The sequence below is a fragment of the Rattus norvegicus genome, chromosome 9, assembly GCF_036323735.1.
Source record: "Rattus norvegicus strain BN/NHsdMcwi chromosome 9, GRCr8, whole genome shotgun sequence".
Taxonomy (NCBI): domain Eukaryota; kingdom Metazoa; phylum Chordata; class Mammalia; order Rodentia; family Muridae; genus Rattus; species Rattus norvegicus.
The window spans coordinates 71,614,550-71,635,562 of NC_086027.1; the positions used below are offsets into that span (position 1 = coordinate 71,614,550).

General features: G+C 47.9%; 1 protein-coding gene and 1 long non-coding RNA gene across 8 annotated transcripts in view; one reads left to right on the top strand and one right to left on the bottom strand.

Annotated features, from left to right (window-relative positions):
- The first annotated feature begins 2,052 nt into the window (after nucleotides 1-2,052).
- Nucleotides 2,053-21,013, top strand: part of Nrp2 (neuropilin 2) — a 115,268-nt gene continuing 96,307 nt past the window's right edge. For 6 of the 7 annotated variants that reach the window (XM_006245039.5, XM_008767137.4, XM_006245040.5 and 3 more), the window contains exons 1-2: nucleotides 2,053-3,058; nucleotides 18,238-18,415. In XM_006245039.5, coding sequence (XP_006245101.1) covers nucleotides 2,986-3,058; nucleotides 18,238-18,415 — 251 coding nt within the window. In that variant the 5' untranslated portion in view covers nucleotides 2,053-2,985. The remainder of the gene's footprint in view (nucleotides 3,059-18,237; nucleotides 18,416-21,013) is intronic. The other variant, NM_030869.4, reaches the window with a different exon arrangement.
- LOC134480585 (uncharacterized) lies at nucleotides 14,845-17,913 on the bottom strand. The gene is made up of 2 exons (XR_010055008.1): nucleotides 17,078-17,913; nucleotides 14,845-15,222 (listed from the first exon to the last, which is right to left on the bottom strand). It is a non-coding gene; the product is annotated as an uncharacterized LOC134480585 (long non-coding RNA).

The window sequence follows — 21,013 nt, forward strand, 5'->3', positions numbered from 1 at the left end:
AGCAAGTTGGCGCCCCCTTTAGAACACCTCTGAAAGAATGAAGTTCATGATGCCGGAAGCAGAATCCAGGAACAGAACACTGGATCTTACTGTGGCTTTTCCCAGAAGCAAGGAGAACCCAGGAAGTAGCCAGATGGGGACCCTCAAGTCTGAGGCCCCAGGCCCAGCAGTTCCGGGTTGTCATCCTTAGGGTTTCCCAATGGGCTTTGGGTTTCCTTCTCACTCTCTCCTGTCTTCTCTCTGTCCTCGCCTAAACCCTGTCTGTAGTGTACTCAGAAAGCTGCTGTGTCTAGCTCTAGTCCAAATTGGAACGGTTTGGTAGCCTGAAGAGCAGTGGGGTTGTGAAACTAAGTAACTCTTTCCTTGCAGGCCCTGCTAATGCAGATAGCGCTGTTTGTCCTTGGATTAGTGTTTTCTTAACAACACAAACCAGGATTTGAGTTTAAGGCCCAAAATCCAGACTTCCCCTCTTCCTTCATCAAATATTTGGGACTGGGAGATCATTCTTTACTATTGGACGTTAAGACAATTGTAACACTGGAGCTTTAGTGATAGCGGTTTTCTCTTAAGCCTAGGAACAGAAAAAAAAAAAACAAAAAAACAGGGAAGGGTAAGGAAGGATAAAGGAAATCAAAACTAGCCCCTAAGAGTTTTTGAGGTGGTGTGTGTGTGTGCGCGCGCGTGTGTGTGTGTGTGTGTGTGTGTTGCCCTCTGGAAGAACTCAGGGGGCCTCTGACTCCTGACCTTTTCAGCCAAGCAGTAAGATTAACCACGTGACATCCAGCCTCTGGACTTCCACTGTAAAACCCCTCTATGTCTTCATTTAACTAGTTGCAAATCACTTCTGATTCAATTTTGTTTGGGTTTATCTCCATGTAAATAACAGTTAAGTGAGAGTTACAGATTTTTTTTCCAAACACTGACTGTGATAAACAAAGCTAATGGCAAGTCCAGATAAGAAAAGAAACGACCCAGAACCCATAAGTCCACTCCAAGGGAAAAAAAAATGGATAGTTAGATGTGCATGTCCTTTGTCACCCAAACTTGTTTCTTAATCTGCAGACTGCTAGGAGAGGGATTGAAAAGTTTGCCAGGCGTGTTGTATTGAATCTTGATCATGGTAAAGCAACGGTGCCTGGTGAATATGACAGCTGGGGATCATCCAACCACCCTCAGAAACAAAGATACAAGTGTTCCCGGGACTGTTAGCTTACAGCACCTTGAAACAGTTTTCATGTCTCCACTTAAAAATAGGTAGCATAATGCTATTCTCTTTCTGTCAACATTGTGACCACTTTCCTTGAGGAAACATGAACAGAAGTAGTTACAGTAGCATTCCAAGAGGCCTTCCTGTACCTGTACTATGTGCGGAAGCTTGAAGGTGTATTGGGTGGCCAGGGGACAATTTAATTGCCTGGGGAAATTCTTTATTCAATAAAATCGTTCCTCGTTTAAAGATAGTTATAAGTTAAGGGCGCAGGTTGAAGTAAATCCTAACCCAGACCACAGAGGAGCCTGTTCCGGACACAACAAAGGATCTGAGAAGTAAACCCAAGAAACACTAGAGGTTTGCTTCAAGGAAAGCTAAGGTTGCCTGTGTGTGTGTCGCCGCCACGCATTGCTGCCTCTGAGAACACAGGGCTGAGCCCTTGACTGGCTCCCTACGCCAAACACAGTCCGCCACCCAACTCCCGTAACGCCATGGCAGGTGGCATTGTGTTGGATTCTGAGTGTGTGGCTTCCGAGTCTCGGAATTTGGTGGGGAACAAGAATTTCCCGGGCTCCTCGGAGTTTCCCTGCGGCAAGAGCAGCGCGCCCTGAAGGGAGGGCGCTCCTTGCTCCGGGTGTGACAGACACACCCGCAGCCCGGCATGGAGCTGCGCGGGGCAGGAGGGAGGTGCGGACTGGGATAGGGGCGGCAGGGTGGTGTGGCACCTTAACTTTGATCGCGCGGTCGCAGGGTTGAGAGCCACCGCCGCCCCGCCCGAGCTGGGTGCCGCGGTCTTCGGCTCTGCGCCGCGCGTCTCCGCGGCTGCCTCTTTAATCAGGAACACAGAAGGGGCGGGCCCTGAGCGGGCGCGTAATCGGATCGCTCTGCCGCGGCTCTGACATCCACATGCTGCTCGGCCTGAAAAGGCGAGGGGGGAGCCGGAGGGGAGACAGAGGAGGCGAGCGAGGCACCAGCCCGCAGCCCGCCCCCGGCACATCCTCAGAAGCACAGACACTCGGCCCGGCGCTGGGCGAGGTGGAGGTGAGGGCGGGCGCCAGCGAACTCGGAGAGCCGCTCGCACACTCGCGGGCGATCTCAGCCGCCGCCGCCGCCGCCGCACCCGCAGCAGCACCAGCAGCACCGGCCACAGCAGCTTCCTGCCTCGCTCTCCCCTCCAGAGACTGGCCAAGCGGGTGTAGCCGCTGGGGAAGGCTCCCGCTTAGGGGAACCCGGAGAAGACTAAGAGCCGGGCGCCTGACTGCCTACCACTCCGCCTGTCCAGCGGTCGGTACCTCTGCCCGCGTGTGTCCTGGGTGCCGGCAGACCTGTGTCAGTTTGCGCTTCTGAGATCACACAGCTGCTTAGGGGCCGTGTGATGCCCAGGGCAATTCTTGGCTTTGGTTATTATTATTATTACTATTATTTTGCGCTTAGCTTTCGGGAAACCCTCGTGATGTTGTAGGATAAAGGAAATGACACTTTGAGGAACTGAAGAGACCATACACGCGTTTGGGTTTGAAGAGGAAACTGGTCTCCGCTTCCCCAGCTTGCTCCCTCTTTGCTGATTTCAGGGGCTATCTCTTAGTGAGGTGGAGATATTCCAGCAAGAATAAAGGTGAAGGCAGACGGACCTCCAGGACGCAGGAGGAAAACGCTGATCATTAGAGACCTTTGCAGAAGACACCACAAGGAAGAAAATTAGAGAGGAAAAACACAAAGACATAATTATACGAGATCCCACCAACCTAGCCCTGGAGAGAGCCTCTCTGTCAAAAATGGATATGTTTCCTCTCACCTGGATTTTCTTAGCTCTGTACTTTTCGGGACACAAAGTGAGAAGCCAGCAAGGTAAGCCCTTCAAAGTTTTTCTATTCATTTTTACATGGTTCCCCCTTTAAGGGCGACTGCTAATGCGGAGAAGCCACTCAGAACCGCTCAGGAGGAGGCTCCCTCAATACTCAATAATTTAAAGGGAGATCTCCGTGGCCTTCTTTATACCACCAGGGCTGCTAAACCCAACTTTTCTCTCTTGCTAAGGGAGTGTGTGTGTGTGTGTGTGTGTGTGTGTGTGTGTGTGTGTGTGTGTGTGTTTTGTAACAGAATTTGGCGGTGTTCAGATGTCACATATGGACTGAATCAAAGGTTTAAAAATACTACAAAGCCTTTGCATTACAGTTTTGGGGATTTTTTTTCCTCCCTGTCTTGAAGCAGAACACATCTCCCTTGAGTTTCCTCAACCTAGCCAGTGAAATATAAATCACTTACATTCCCTCTGCTTAGCTACATTGAGCAATGTTAGCTGAAGGGCTTGGGAAAAAAAGCTAGAGTCTAGCTTTGCTTTTCAGATGTGTGGATTCTTTGCAGAATGGGAGGATACATCTCAGAACTGTAGGGTTGAAGCTAGTGGAGCGAGCCAGCTTGTGGCTGAAATGGAAGCTTTCCCGTGGGCAGTTGATAGTCCCCGCTCTCTCGTGAATCTGTGTGTTTTCTGGGAAAGCAAATCATGTTCTTTAAATTTTTTTTCTTAAAAGATAAAACAAACTGCATGACCCTCGACAGTCTCCTCATGTGAAGTGGTTAGAAAGTTTTGAGTGGAATTTGTTCTCAAACACTGCCAAAAAGGGTGTGTGGACACAGGCTGCAGAGATAAGCACAGCAGGGCCTAGGAGAGGCCAGGGCCAGCTCTTGTGGAGTGCGACAGGGGATACTTCTCTGAAAACAGGTCTCTGGGAATGCGGTTCTTCCACTCTGGAACTGCTTCTGGGGGTGTTTCCCTCCGCTCTAAGACAGTGTCTGGAACCTGAAAAAACTCTTAGCGTTTGCTCCTACAGGTGACTGGGATGGGAAACCATCTACCAAGGAAATGGGGGATAAGAGAAGGAGGGAGGAAAGATAGAGACAAAAACTCTATTACCTCGAGGCACTTGGCGGAGACAGCCAGCCGCGGTGGTGGGTCTCCTTCCTCACAGCCACCCTGGCGCTCCGCACCGTGCTTAGCGGGTCCTGAGGAGAAAGCTTAGCGGCTACCAAGCTTCTTGTTCCTTCCCCAACACACACCTACACCCATTTTACGTGGGACATATATGGGTTTTATTTTTTGCCATCTTTGGGGATTTGGCAGAGTGGGCAATGCTGTTGAGACCCAAATCCAACAAGCCTTTGCAGCTCCCTCTCTGCGGTAACTGGTCCTACTGGCAACTGCAAAGCATGAACCAAGGAAGGGTTGGGTGCAGGTCCTTCCTGGGGAAAATTTCTGGGCCTAGCATTCCATCTTGCCTTTATTCTGAATTCCCAGCTTGAATAGAAATTAAATTACCTCCCACGGACCTGAATGCTGCGTAAATTATGTATGTGTGTGGTTTGTTGTATATGTGTATATGTATGTGTGTGTGCGCGCGCACGCGCGCTCCTTGAGAATGCCTACAGTATATTTTGTATTCAAGAACGGACTCCGGTAGGCCCGGGTGTGCGAGTGCGCGTGCACTGGTACACAACACACACACACACACACACACACACACACACACACACACACACACACAACTTCAGGTTCCGGTGATGTGCGAAGCGGTTGGGATTGTAAAGACTTGGGGACCATCTCCTATCCCAGATGTTCGCACATCTGTCCCTAAGCGCTGCGTGGAGCATGTGTGTACGACACCCGCTCGAACCCACTCCTGCTCTGCCACCTGCCTTCCGCGCTCTCTGCAGAGCCCCCTCCCATTCCAATCCCTGGTCTTACTGCGTCACTTCCAGAGAAGCTCAAAAGCGCGGGGTGCGAAGAAGCTCATCACCCACTAAGAGCCCCGCGGGCAGCCTTGGGCCGGGGGTGGGACCCGCCCGGACTAGATATTATCCGGCTCCCCGAAAAGGTGATCAATCTCCGGTCATGTTTTCAGTCCAAAAACTAATTGGTACCGGGAGACCTAGCCTGGGTGGCTAAGGGCGAGGCCAAGCTAGACCTCTGACTCACCCTATGAGCGCCCGCCAGAAGGTGGGTTGGCCCTGGCACTACGGCGGCGGCGGGAACCTATTCCGAGAAGGAAGTCAGGAAAGAAGGTGGCGGGCACAAATGGGGGCAACTGAGCAAAATACCCGCAACTGAGCTGGTCCGCAGTAGCTGGAAGGCCCTGTGGGCACCATACATCGGCTCCCAGGCGCGTACCCTCCCGCCCCGGTCTAGTGGAGTCTGAGCAGCTGGGCTAGGCCGGCTCGGAGCGCCCCCTCCTACTCAGGGCGCTGTGCTTGGCGCTGCAAGCTCGCCGCAGCCCCTGGAGAACTGGCATGTAGAAGCTGGGGGCCTGATGCCGAAAGATTCCGGTGCTAGCCTGGCCGGGAGGCAGGAAGCCGGGGTGGTATTGCAGCACTGAGGGCGGGGAGAGGCGGGAAACAGCTTGGCAGCCTAAGCCGCAGGAATGCGCGCAACTCGCACAGTCTGCCCGAGCACAGTGCGGCTAGCGCCCGCCTGAGCGCACAAACAGGTGAAGAGCACGCCGCGCGGGCATCCACGTGGCCGAGACGTGGGCGCCCCCCAGCGCTCTCACCCCCACCCCCCAGCGCCGTCCCCACCGCCGCATCGATTTGTTTGGGCTACGCAGCAGAAACAGAGCTGAGCAATCCATAAACATTCTATTAGGCAAAAATATTCCCAGCAAAAGCAGAACCAAGGCTATAAGCCTCTGCTAAGTTGGCCGCCTAGGATTCCTCCAGGCCAGTCCCCTCCTCCTCCAGACTAAGGACACCCCTGATAGAAGCCTGCGGCATTTCCCTGACGCTGCCCAATGCCAGAAAGTTAGGTCGGGCTGCGGCTTGTCCTCCAGATCAGCCACTGCAGCTGCCTGCAGGCAAATTGTATCCACCACCACCACCACCACCACCACCACCACCACCACCACCACCGCCTCCTCTCTGCTCCTGCCCACGTGGAATAAAAAATACAGTGTTCACGACCAATGCTTCAGTTTCCTTGATTGATTTCTTTTTAATACCAACACAAGTTAATGGAGGCGAGGCGAGCTGTGATTAAACGCCTGCCCCCACCCCTCGCCTCGGGCTGCCTGAGCCCCTAATGTGTCCCACCAGTCCCTAAGTAGCATCAGCGTGGAGGGCACGAGTGGAACGACTGTCCTAAGGTGGGCGTTGCGTGTGTGAGGGGGCGTGTAATGGATTGGGCAACCCTCTGGGAATCTCTGGAGGTTGGGAGCACTGGAATCTGCTTTCTAGATCTACGTAGCGGATACTCCCAGCTGTGCCGCAGCTTCTGCGGCTCTGGTTGAATTTCTGCTGGAAGGGAAGGGACTGGACGCTCCGGTTTATTGGCGTGGACTCCCTGCTTGGCTCTCTCTGCCTCCCTTCTTTTCAGTTTCTGACAGAGAGGAGAGCCCCCTGGCGCTAGTCGTTCCCCAACAGCGCCGAGCCACAAAACTGCTCCTCCGCTAAAGTGGATCCGCAGGGGTTTGCTTTCTACCCAGGAAATCACTTTGTCCCTGCCTTGGGTTCTTCAGAAGGTGGCAACTCCCAGACCTAATGTCTACTCCTCCTCCTCCCTCCCAGTCCCTTGAGACCCATGGCTCGGGGCCAGAAAGAAGCCAGACCCCATAACCATCTATCTCCCCCTTTCTTCTTACTCCAGGAGCACTTTGATCTGTGGTAGTCTTTAACACCATTGCCATGGACACGGGCCGACTCGGTCAATTCAACCTTCAGTCTGAGCTAGGTGATCAGATAAAAGGTGTAAACGGGCTGTGGAAAACAGGACAAACAAATCCCCTAAGGGAAGCAGTCATAGTCCGAGAGCTTGGTATGGATTTTGTGAGGTTTTGGTCAGTCTCCCCCAAGTGTCCCTGTGGCCGTGGATGGGTATAATCATTTACAAGTAAAATAGTAAACTCCAGGATTCTGAATAGCCTGCTTAGAGCTCTGGGGACTTGTTTCCTGCCCTCATTAAGTAAGTGCCCAGTCACCTTCTCCCCAGAAGCAAGTACTGGAGGTGGTGAGGCTGGTTTTTTTTTTTCTTTTCCTGCCAACTGAGTACACAGTATAAAACAGGGGAGAGCGCCCCATAGGGCTTCGCGGCAGGCTCTTACTTGTCCAGGATTCACCAGGTAGAATAGCAAATGCCCACAGCACCTCTAGGGTGAGGTTTTATGTCATCCCGTGGAGTCCTCAGAGCACTCAACTGGCAAAGTGTGAGATTTGAAAGCTGCAGGGACTGGAGGCTGGGCTCTCTAGACAGGACGCCCTGCTGTCTACCAAATGGCTCCAGCCCCCTGCGGTTCAACGGATAGTGGGCATTCCTCAGTTTCTAGGTATAGGAAAAGTGAAGAGAAGGAACACCAGTTCTTATGTAATGGGGCATGTATGCAAGCCACAGTTATTGGGCAGGAGAAGGTGGGGTGGGGGTGGGGCGCTGAAGTTCCTGTGTCTTCTGTATCTCATTCAACTCTTCATAAGAGCATTCAAAAAGAAAGAACTGACTTGGGGTGAACCAAGTGTGGGACATTTCTGAGTTGACAAGAGCCAGGCTCGCTGATAGTTTTCAGAAAATGTTCCCCAAAGATCCACTTTGCAAAGATCTTAAGGTGAGATTTTTCCTTTGTGAAAAGCACAAAGCATGCTAAGTAAAAAGGAGGGGGCACTGTCCCCTGGTTATGCCTTTTCCAGTCAGCAGATCAGACCTAACTAAACTGGAAGCCCTTGTGCTAAATGCTGGCCATGTTATCCAACTCTGCGCTGAACTAGGCCAATTTAAATATAAGGAAACAACAGAGTCAGTCACAGCAACCAATAGGAAGGAGGCCTCCTTACCCGAACCAGTCGGATTTAAAGTCCCCTCTGCCTTAATCAGGTGAGGAAGGTAAGTTGGAACAGACCAGCTCTTGTTTCCTCAGCCTTCTTCTCTATAGCAGCACCCCCCCAACACACACACACACACACACACGCACATACACACACACGCACACACACACACATACACACACACATACACACACACGCACACACACACAGACACACACACAGACACACATGCACACACACACACATACACACACACACACACACACACACACACACACACACACGCACCCCTCCAGCTTGGCCGGGTCCTTCTATAGAATAGCAAGTTGCCAGATTGTGAATCAAATAGAAAAGCCGATTAGACTCAAAACCAAATTTATTATTATTTTGTCTTTTGACAAGCATAACACATTTGAAATTCCTTGAACTAAGTTAGGACTTTTAAAAAGTGACCTCGGAGCAGGAGTTCATGGTGGCATGAACATATCTAAGGTATTTTATCATCTGGCCATCACTTGCTACCTTGAGTGGCAGTTGTGCTGTCTTTGAGGCCCAGCGGTTTGCCATTGTCCTGTTCCTTCCAGGAACAGGCTCTTTTCTAGCTTTTGAAGAGGATGGTTAGTCCATTTCTGGAAAACACTACAGGAGTTGTGTGTCTCCCCACCCCAACTCTCAGTTCCTACTCATTTTCCAAGGCCTTATGTGCCTTGTAGAGAGTGGGGGGAGGGGAGGCAGCATATATTTAACCCTTTCATTCCCAAGCAGGTTTAGCAGGATTGGATTCCAGGACGCACTGGCCTTGTCCTGTGGCTGGCCCAGGAGAAAGCTTCTAAAGGTTTAGGAAGCTGTCAAGTTTAGATAAGACTGAGCCCCTATCCTATGGGACCTTGGTTGTATTAATAAGGAGAAATTAATTTTTAACCACTGGGAATGTTGCCAAATTATGTGACCTTTGGCAGACCAGCTGTGCTATAAAAATAAATCCCCCATTTCTGAAAATGCTGCTTCTTTCCAGTACAACAATAACAACGTGGCAGTTGGGACAGAGACGCACAAGCAGCAGGCAGGCTGGAGAAGAAAGGGAAGGGATGGGTGTTGACAAAAAAAAAAAACAAAAAAAAACAAAAAAACAAAACTGTGATGCTGTGAAACGTGACTGCAGACCTGAACATCCTGCCACTCTCCCCCACAACCCACCCAGGGCTCCCAGAATGCCTGCCGGAAAGAACAAGCACCCGCATGACAGGGAGTCCGGGAGCTGTGTGTATGCAGGCAATGGAGAAGGTGTTAAGTGTTTCCAGCCTGCTCACACCCAGCCTCGAACACATCCCTCATTGTTCACACTGGCCAGTGACTGGCATGGGCAGAGAAAGGGGGTATTGAAAGGGGCAAAATATTTATCTTTCCTTAAATGCCACCAATAAGTGTCTCTGAAGTCTGAGAGCCCTGGTGTTGGACTGCATAGCTTCTAAAAAACAGGCGCCAGATGGGCTGTCCGGGTTTGCAGGCCAACTCAGCCAGTTGCCAGCTGTCTGCTCTGTGTACTCCGTGCCACCAGAGTACTTAATGGCGTTGGGCCTCAGTTTCCCTATCTGTAAAAGGTGTGTTTGATAACAGTAGCTACCTAGGATGGCTGTGCTGCGTGGCTGAGTCTGTTCTGATGCCAGTCACTATTATGTGTTAGCCATCTCACGCTCATACAAAGCGCTCTCCAACCACTGTGGGAAGTTTATTTTATTTTTATGAGATTTATTCATTCTTGGCTGCTCTCTCACTAAACCTTTGTCTGTGCTCCATAAGCACCAGCTTATCTCCTTCACGAAGTTTTCCACAGACCCATCACTCCTGGGGATGCTCCTCTCAGCAAAGGGAAGTCTCCTCATTTCATTCCTTTTCTCCCTTATCCTAGTCTTCATGTTCTTGGTCCCACTCCTCCCCCATTTCAAATCTGTCTTCTTTTCTTTCTGTTTCCTTTTCCCTCCCATTCCATCCTTCCTGACTGAAAGTGTACTCAGCAGGGAGGGAATGCTGGGGTTAAGGCACTCTTCTGAATTTGCAATACTTCTACTCTGGCATTAAGTCCCCCCAGCAACTGAACTCAAAAGAAAAGTAGTCAGAAAGACAAAATGGCTTTTACCCAGCAAGATTCTTAATAATCTCATTTCCCTTTGGGTCTTCATGAAAGAGGCATAGTCTAATCCAGAAAAAAAGAGAGGGTGAATGGGAATAAAATAAAAGTTCTTCCCAGTAGCTTGCAGTGCACAGGACTTAAGAGAGAGAGAGAGAGAGAGAGAGAGAGAGAGAGAGAGAGAGAGAGAGAGAGACTGAGACTGGTAACCTGGTCCCAGCCCCTAAAGATGTTCTGATAACTAGCAATTAGATTCTGGAGAGAGTCAGTCTTCGAAGAAGATAAAGGGAATTGCAAATTACTGGACCAAATGATAGTAATAATTGTGAGAATAGATGGGGAAAAATAAAGCAGATGTTCCCTGAAGGCACAGTAAGAGTCAGAGATAAAGGCGAAGGAGAGATTTAGTGGACAGAGGCGAGCTGAAGTCACATAGGAGAAAATCCATTACTATCAGTGGCTCACTGATGACGTTGTTGTAGTTCAGCGTCTTGCAAGTGCTACTGATAAACAAATATTTTGAAGTTGCCCTTTTGAGTGAGGAGAAACAGCAAACAATAATCAATCAACCAAAAGCTTCAGAAAAAAAAAAAAGGTTTCTACTGCTAGCTACAACATGTGTATCACTGTTCTTCTTCATCAGCTAAGGTTAGAGTGTCCATGGAGACCCAGCTCACACTGAGACCATCTTGGTCTATGGCTGCATGCTATTATCTCAGATAATTAATGCACCATTTTTAAATCTGTATTTAATAGCGGTTGAGAATAGGAAGGGAAAGGTGGTTGCTGGTGTTTTACAATGTGTGGTAAAATGAGTTTTGATATCTAGTGATACACTTGGTGTTATGTTAGTTTGATCTTAATTCATTAATTGCTGAAATCTCATTGACTGTGACTGGAGGGCAGGATTCTGGATTTGATCTCATAGGGCTTGCCAAGGATGGATGAGGAAGGATCCTTGGCCTCAGGAGGCTTGTGGATAAGGCCATCTGAACTCTTAATGTCCCTTAGAAGATGCTCAAGACTATTATTTTTAAGGTATAGAGAAGGGAGAGGTAGTCGTTGGCAGTCCTGGTGTGGAGGTGAGGAAGGGTTATATGTGTAGTGAGATGATCAGCCAGGAAAAGACGTTCAGAGAGAAAGGAAACAGAGAACAGAGACATCCTCCTTGGGTTTGTTTAGGAGAGCTGCAGTTTAGAATACATGGTTAGAAATAATTGCCAATAAAGTTAGAAATAGTGTCTTGGGCTTAATGCAAGGTCCAATTTGCAAGGCCAGGGGCTTCGAGTTTCACGTACTAGCCAAGGGGGACCAATTGACATTTTAACCTGAGTTCATAAAAATAACTGGGAAAAATATATATATTTTATTAGCCATCCCCCTTCCTTTGGCTTTTAGAGAGACCTCAAAATTATTCTTCTTCTGTTTCCTTTCCCAAATGTCTGGTAAAATGGTCAAGATTTGTAACCCCAGATCTCTCATCAATGGCATCAAAACAACATTTGCAATGAGGTCTGGGAAAGAGCGGACACAAATATAAACTAATGATATTATATCCGCTGCCCTATTGGAATTGCATTTGCTTATGATCTAACATGACAAATCACAAGGTTACCACAAGTGGCATGATTTTAGGTCAGGGGAGGTAATCATGTCAAACTTGTATTTTCTGATTAAATGAGGGTTTGTTTTAGCCTCCAGATAGTAGAAGGAGAGTTGTTCCTGAGGCCCTCCTTCCAGTCCCACCTTCCAGTTGTGTCCTAGGCAAGGTGGGGGTGTAGTGGAAGGCAGTTTGCTTTGTTTCTTCTTGCCTTCCTCCAACAAGAATTGACTTCTCCTGCTTCCTGTTCCTTGTCTTCCCTGCCTTCCCAGATGGTTCTTTTATTTAGATCTTGAACTTTATCAAGGCAAAAGTTCATGGAGATTCTCATTTACTGTACCTCCAGGAGTGTGTTGCTCACTGCCACCCAGCCCCATAAACTGAATAGATGGCACCCCCTCCTCGTTGCCTGAGGAAGTGGTCAAACTGCCGCATTCCTGGCTGATGGATTGGCTCGTTTCTCCCCAGCTTAAGCCAAGATACAGATTTTATGAGACTGTCTCGTGACAGGCTGAAGTCACTTTGAATAAAACAAAAATCTAGCCTCAACTCAAAGAAACAACCCTTTGAAGGAGCTTATCCTGAGCCGGTGAGCAAAACTTGGTTAAAAGTCCAAGCAAAGGACTTAGATGATGTGGGTGGGGGATTTGATGATACTTCTTTTGGGCTTCTCTTCGTGCATCCCTGTTCACATGCTCACACAGGGAGCTGTGTATTCATAATATTTATAAAGAAGCAGCCGCAGAGGCCATTAAGAAGCTCACATCAGTACAGCTAATGTGACTAGAAGAGACATTCGAATTCTCCATAATGGGAGACCAGCATGCTCACATGAAGCCCCCAACATTTTGTTTCAGTCTTACTAAGTGAATAATGCAGAAGGACATGCCTTGAGCAAGCAGCATATTGTCTCAGAAGGAGGACACTCCTTTGAATTTGAGGTCAGTTTACAAGTTCTAGAAACATCCTTCCACCTCATGGTATACTTTGAATTTTGGAACTGGAAATAACCTTTCACGGGAGAGGGCACAGTCTCAGCTTGGTGGCCTAAGTCACCCAAGGCCACATAGCTTGCCACTTGATTGTGGAGCTCTTCATCCCCACCCCACTGCTATTCTAGTCAGCTGTCCATAAACTGCAAGTGACAGTGACAGGGGAAGGTGGCAGCTTCCTCTGTTTTTAAGTAGAAGAAGAGTGTCTTCTTTGCCTTGCTATGCATAATTAGATGAAAGTAGTGTTGTGGGATGAAGGGCGGGATGGATTGTGTTGCAAGTAAAGAATACATTGTAAAAAGTTTCCAAGGGAAGTGAGACAGGTACACCGCAACCCCCAAGTATATAGTCACCTCTATGTGCCTGAGGGATTGTTCTGCACTCCCAGCAGATGGCTGAAACCATGAATAGTGACCAACAAAATAGATGACGCTTTTTCCTATGCATAGTACATGTGACAAACTTAACTTATAAATGACTCATACTAAAAGATTAACAATAGCTAATAATAAAGTATAACAATTACAGTGGCATTCCATAATAAAAATTATTTGGATGTACTGTATCCATCTATCTACCTACTATCTATCATCTATCTACCTATTATTTATCATCTATCTACTGACCATCTTTCTACCTATCATCTATCCATCTACCTACCATCTATCTATCTATCTATCTATCTATCTATCTATCATCTATCTACCTATCATCTATCTATATATCTATCTATCATCTATCTATCTATCTATCATCTATCTATCTATCATCTCTACCTATTATCTATCTATCTATCATCTATTTGTAGTTAATGTACTCTTCTTCTTGTGACACTTCCTTCACTAGTAGGTAATGAATGTAATGAAGTAAATGACTTAACAACAGTGTTAGGCTGCTATTGACCTCCTAACTATGTGTTAGACTGAGAATTTTCAAGGTACAGCAATGTCTTTGACCACTGATAACTAGATCCGCAGAAGGGGTAGCAACGGAAAAGTAGGGTTACCCACATAAGAAATAGATGTCTCTAATCTTCCCTCTTGTCTCAACGGCATGCTAAAACCACAGAGATCTAGCCCAGTGGGTTTCAACCAAATCCAGGAAGTCCCAGAGAATCCCCCAAGAAATGAGGGCAGAACTTAGAAGCCAAAGTGATGTTCTTTAGTTTCTGATTCCTTCCCTTTGAGCATTTCTTCTACTTCCATTGTACTTTGGAATTCTGGGTAGATTTTTCATCTAAGGGGAAAGAGTACCACTTCTTAAAACATAAAAACACGACACCTAGTACACATCACCTAATTACACAGCTAATACAATCCACACATTAAATAAAACATATAAAGTGAAACCTAGGAGGACCCTACTCAAGTAAGGAGTAAGTTTATCCCCCATGCCCCTCTCGCCAATGTCAAGTGCCCCCACACAGGTGCATGTAAGTACGCATGCGCACACACAGACACACACAGTATCTTCGACAGTTATCTCACTACTCCAGAGTCAGCCAGCTACCAAGGAACCCTGTTCATGATTTCCTTCCCTTCAATTAACGTGGGCTCTGTTTGCTTTTCACCTGTCACAGGTTCTGGCTGTTGAAGCAAACCTGCAGAATTCTGATTATTTAAAAGTCCTCGCCACAGGGGGCTGGAGAGATGGCTCAATGGTTAAAAGAACTTTGTGCTCCTACAGAGAGGACTCAGGTTCAGTTCCCAGCACCCACATGGTGACTCACAACCATCTGTAACTCGATGAGAGTTCCAGGAAATCTGATGCCCTCTTGTGGGCTCCAAGGACTCCATGAATATATGCGGTGCTCATTTTTCTTAAAGACAAAATTCTCACCAGGTTATGTCACCAAATTCAGGCAATATCGTTTTGCTTTTAAACAATTCCAATTAAATTTCCTAGATGGCAGACTAGATTTGTAAGGTTTCTTCTTCTTCTGCCCCTTCTTAATGCTTTCTAAAAATCAAATGTTTCCAAGGAGCTTGGTCTTAATTCAGGCTCTCTAGGAGGGCCTAAGCGAAGGGGTAGGAAATTCTTTTATCTTGGGAAAGGGATCAGGAAACCCACAGGCAGAATCAGCATAACTGTACCGAGAAGAACAGGGCCATGGAAATTTAGAACAATAAATATTTGGCATTTTATTTTTTAAAGGAAACCACCTAGGTATTCACTCCGAGGAAAAAACCTAAACTCTGTGGCTGAGAGAGTTATCTCCTACTTCCCCAGGAGTTATGTGTAGAGGCATCGCGTTGTGACCTCTAACCCACTGTCCTCTGACCTAGCTCACCCTTCAAGCTTCGCTCCCAGATGGATTTTGCTTCTTCACTTTGGGAAATAAGTTGGCCGGAGGTGGAAGGTGTGCACAAAATAGTTGCAAAATGAGGTCGTAGGTCAGCTCACCAAACAGGTTCAGTGACTTCCACAGTGTGGTATTGGCCTTGAGGAGTCTGCCCTTGAGTTCAAGTTTCTCTCTTTTCCTTGTCAGATGGTTCTGAAACAAGACAGAATACACTTATGAAGTTATTTCGGAGCACAATTAAGGCCTAAAAAGTAATGGATGATCTAATTCTTCACAAGAAATTCTAGCTAATTCTTACTGGGGCGAGCTGTACTTAAGACTTGCAAGCCCACCCCACTCAGAAATGAAAAGATCAGTTATCAAGAAGGATTTAGTGTGTTTTCTTTATAGCTTTTACCGCTGTCTTTCAAGAACTCTCTTCCCTCCAAGAAAAATAGAGACAGAAATTCTAGTATTTGTCTTTGTGGATATATGTCTGCGCAAATGATGGGTAATATTTTCTGAGGGCGTAAACGTGTGCACAGGACTGAAGTGTGAATTACTGATATGTATATGTAATTGATGGGAGTTCAGTATCTGTGTGTTTCTGAGTGTGAATGCAGTCTAGGCAAGAATGCCCATTTATAAATATGAGGGTATCGAGAAGGTTAACAACACACAACCGAGACAGATGTTAAGGAGTTCACAGATATTTCATTAAGTGGCTTGATTTTCTTCTGATAAAGACGTGATTGGGGAGGGGGCGGGAAGCAGGGGAAAGCAGTGTCTTGTCCTTTGTCTCTCCATTAATAAATTTCAGTCGCAGGAGTGCAGACTACTGGCTGCAGAGCGTAGCAGAGCTGAACGAAATTTCTTTTGTGGGGCAGTAATTATACTGAGTGTAGATAAGACAGGAAACCTTTCTGCGAGGAAAGTTTTGCTCCTGCCTCTACTGTGATCTGTGTGCATGGACTAATTGCTGAAAGCTCAAGAAGCTGAGGGGAGAAAGTCTTTGTTAAGAGTAATGGAGAGAAGCAGGGATGGGGGACTTGCCTGACTGGGGAACCATAAGGGTTACTAAACAGGAGCTCTGCTCAGGTTTCCTCCAGGAGCTCCAAGGGGTGGGGCAGGGCAATTTGGGGGTGGGGGGTGAGTTGGGGAGGCAGAACATTCCTTTCTCTGCTAGTTTGGTGCCAAAAAGAAAAAACCTAGTATATCTCTAAGTACCCACACATCTGCCTCTATAGAGGGCTACTCCCAGCCCCTTTCACCCACATAAGCCAAGACTGATGAGCCACCATATGACCAGCTGGAAGATACGGGTGCCCTGGGTTGGGGGAGTGCTTTTGGGTGCCCAGGCATGGACTGTAGAGGCAGGGGAGGGGAGGTGGCTGCATCTGGGTGGGAGGGATGGACCCATTGTCCTCTAGGCCTGGGAAGGATGCAGGGTCATTAGGTAGAGGATGCTATGATAGCTGTTAGCCTGAGGAAACAGCCCACTTTTGTTTTCCACCCAGTAGGGAATGGACCTGAATCCATTAGATTCTGGGCAGTTCAACCCGGCACAGTTTGAGCCCTTGGAAGCTAGATGCCAAAAAGGCTACTTGTGTGGATTTGTGTCCCAGCACCATTGTGCAGCATGCCTATCACTTATGCATTTAAAGACTGTCAGGCTGGCAGTCTGCAGCAGAGGGCTGGAAGACAGCAATGCCAACAGACACAGGGGATGGCAAAGTGCACCTGTAGAGTTAAAAATGCATGACCCATTCCCCCTTTGAGGGAACACAGGAGAAAGACCCCCGTCCTGGACGGTATCTGCTGAGCTGTAATACATAATTCACAGACCCATGCTGGTCCATGCAGATGGCGATATTAAATCGTGATTGATGCTCAGAGACATGCAACGCTCACGAAGGGCTCCAAGAGGCTTCAGAATATTCCTGTGCCCCCTGTGCCTCTCAGCTCTAACTTGGTATTAAGCAACCCACCCCCTTATTCCCCAGCCCCTGCTAGGGGTTGCGGGAGTTCCCTCCTGGGTAGATAGGATTCTTCAAATGTCACCACCTACCTTTTCTGCCTTTGAAGGTTGCCCCTTTCCCTCCTGGCCCACTGAGGCTGTTTACCTCCAACCAGGCACCGAAGTGAGGGGGAGCTGGCTCTCTTCCCCTGCCTCTGCCTTCCCTTTGGAGCATCTTGACGAGGCAGCAGCACACTCTGGTGGTGACCAAGCCAGAGGGACAGTGGGCAGAAATCGTAGGGAAAGCTGAGGCGTTTGCTTGCTCAACACAAAGCACCTTTGTGCAAATCCTGAGATTGGAGCCAGCAGATTCTTCGATTCAGAGTCTTCCATTGGGTGTATAATGAAATAATAAATCAAATTTGTGGTGTGTGTGGAATTAAATGTTTTGGGGGAGTTTCTTTAAAAAAAAAAAGCTGAAATCACCCTCTGGGGCCTGTTCTGGGCCAAAGCTGAAAGTGCTCCTTTGCACCTCTCGTAATTGTGGCCAGGCTCCTGGCTTGGTACCACAAAACCACGATTGTTGGTTCCTGGAGCCCGGCTGCTGGCTGACAGGGCTGGGCTAAGGCACACCAACTAAAATGAAGGATTTATGAGACAAAGATAGAGATGAGAGGCTTGAAGGAAGAGAGGAAGATGGGCCAAGAACGGGAGACAGGAAAAGGCAGGGAGGAGTCTTAAGTGTACACTCTTGTTTTTATAATCTCCGGCCATTTAATCAAAACATTTATGACCCTTTTCTGAAGCGTGTGCGTGTCTCTGTGTGTATGTATGTGCCTGTGTGTGTGTGTCTGTATGTGTGTTGGTGTGTATGTCTATGTCTATGTGTGTGTCTATGTGTGTATGTCTCTGTGTGTGTTTCTGTGTGTATGTGTCTGTGTGTGTTCCTTGTGTGTCTCTGTGTGTGTCTGTGTGTTTCTATATGTGTGGTATGCATGTGTATGTCTGTCTGTGGCTCTGTGTGTTCCTGTGTGTGTGTGTGTGTGTGTGTGTGTGTGTGTGTGTGTGTGTGTGTATGACTTTATCTGGAGGGGGTTGGCTACAGAGAAAAGAGTTGAAATAATGTCTTCCACTGAATGAGTAAATAGATTAGTCTTCTGGATTGCCATAAAAGGTCCCTAAAATAGTTGTAATCAGCCACTGGGAGGGAGGAGTTGTGGAGGGAAGGCTATAGTAGCGTATCTGACATTCTTTGGTGTTCTCTCTTCCAGATCCGCCCTGCGGAGGTCGGCTGAATTCCAAAGATGCTGGCTATATCACTTCCCCAGGTTACCCCCAGGACTATCCCTCTCACCAGAACTGTGAGTGGGTTGTCTATGCCCCCGAACCCAACCAGAAGATTGTCCTCAACTTCAACCCTCACTTTGAAATCGAGAAGCATGACTGCAAGTAAGCACAAACCTTCTGACTGGGGACACAACCCTTCTGACTGGGGAAACATATACAGGGCAACTGCTCTTACACTTTGCCCTTTCTCTCACTGAAGGGCAGTTGTGGGTCCCAGCCACAGAGGGGCACTTAAACACGGCATTACCTTTCAGGAGAGGTTGGGTGGTTTTGATCCCATGGTATTGTGAAGAACCTTCTGGAATGAGGTACAGAAAGCAGTGGTGCCCTATCTGTAGACATTGGCAGTGCAGAATTTCCATGGAAGCAAGAAGCAGGCTACAGAACCCCACTTCTTATCTCTCCGATTTACCTTCCTTTGGCGGGCTCCCCCCATTTTAATTGTGGCCTTATCAGAGAGTCCTTCCAGCTTCCCTAATAAAATGGTAGCTGGATCCTCAAATATATCCACCAATGGGGATTGGCTTCTTGCTTTCCGAAGAGTCATTGCTTAAAATGAGTAAGAAAGACGGAGTCAATGAAGGAAGGGTTAAGGCTCCAATTGATTCTTGATGTCTACACTGCACAGGTTACTATCAAAGATGCAGGCGTGGATTCCTTCTACAAACAGTTCTAATTGCTTTACAAATAATTAAGCCACTCAGTTCTTGCCTCGGCCCCGGGAAGCCATTATGACACAAGAACACTAAAATAGAGAGGTTCCATCAGTTACTAACAGTGCCTCAGCTGATCTTGTAACAGGACATCAGTTCATCCACCTTGGAGATGCAGACAGTCAGAGAAATGCTCTTGAAATGCTGTGTCCACTCGGGGAAACAGGCAGGACAGTCATGTCAGTGATAGAGATGGCTAAGTAGCCTCCAGAGCTCTGTCCTTCGTGTTTTCCTCATGAATCAAAAGTGAAAGTGTGCAGTTGGGGAAGAATGTGGCAATGCCATTTACAGTCTTTGTACCATAAATTCTGGTGAGTGTCCAGTGTTCACATGACACCCAAGCACGCTGAGCCTTCCTGTGACCAAGGCGTTGGGCGTCTTGGATAATTAATGAGGGGACAGCTCATGGGACAGGTATAAGAGAGCAGGCAACACTCCTGGCCTCTAATGTAGAACAGGCTCGGTCTAGCCCAGCACTTCCTCTGAAGGACTCAAGCTCCTCTGTAACTAGCACTAGACTCCGAGGCCTGGTAAACTGTCGCTGTTATTATTATACTCCCAGGACCAATTTGCACCTACAAAATGGTTTCCTTCCAACAGGAGGTAGTTTGTGCTGAAAACCAAAGAGTTCCCCGGATGGATGCCGCATGTGACTAAGAGTCACAGGATGGGGTTTCCAATTCCAGGGCCAATCTTGGCTGCCTGGATGACATAGCACATCAGTTCCTCCTTTGTCTGTGTTACACAGACACACTGGACTCAGTGACTCAGCATCCTGGGATTCCACTTCCCCAGCAGCAAAGTTTACAAAGAATTTGGGCGAGAACAGCTCTGTAAAAGGATTTTTGGGTCCGGGAGTCTTTGGCTAAGCCGCAGAAGGTTGGCGTCAACTGAAGTGTAATGCACCCCTGTGCTTGAGAATGCGCTCAGAGGAACTTGACTAAGCACCTCTCTGGACGGAGGGCCAAATTCGGTTCTGCTGATCCTAGCGAAATCTCCAGGGGAAATTGCTAAGAGGCCATTTTATGGATATTCACGATGACAGGGGAAAAGGGCCCAGCTTTTTAGCAAGTTGAATTCAGATGGCAGTGAGCAAAGCTCCAAATATATTGAGTAGAGTAAAAGGATAGCGAAGCAGGCTCCAGCCCCAGGATTCATCCCCCTGGGGTGGGGAGAACTTAGTGTGAAGCAAAAGGACACAAACCTCACCCTTGCTGGAAGAGAGGAAACAAGAGAGGCTACAGGCTGGCTTCCCGGCTTTTCAGCCCTTCCTAACTAGCTTCCTGTTTTCCTCCACACTCCCCATCCTTGCTGCTGGCTTCAACCTAAAAGGTCACAGGGGTCAGAAAGAAAATCTTTCTGGAATCTCTTTCCCTCTAGCGCCTTGCAGGCAAGGCTCCTCTAGGCCTCCTTAGCCTCGCTCTCAGTTCTCACCAACCCCGCCACTGCCCCCCCTCCCCATTCTCTGTGTCTCTCATTAATTTTTATATTTAGAAGGCCGTATCTGGTCCCTCAGCCTCCCGCTCTCGATCATTTGCATGCAGAATAAGGGGCTTGCCTCGTTTTACTTCATCTCATTAAATCCTGGAAGGCTTTTTCTTGTTCTTACACCCCCTTTTGACTCCTCTTCTGCACTGCATTTTTTTTATAGTATTCGCTATCAAAGGAAATCAGTCCCCTCCTTCTTTACATTCTGGGGACATGCTCAATTGTTTACCCCAAAGTTTGTGAAGCAGATACCTCTCCCAACATAAAATTGCCTCTGCTGCCCATCTGTGAGTGGCAACAGCTTGAAAAAGAAAAAGGAAATGAAAGGGCACAGACTACATGCCTGCCCATGTTATCTCTTCTGCTTTCTGTGCATGAAATGAACTACAAAAGTGGCCCTCTGACCTGAGACCAGGGCCCTCATAGGGAGGATTATTCTGATCTGTGGTACCTAACCCTTTCCTCTCTGTACCTTAAAGTCTCCATCCTGAAGGTCAAG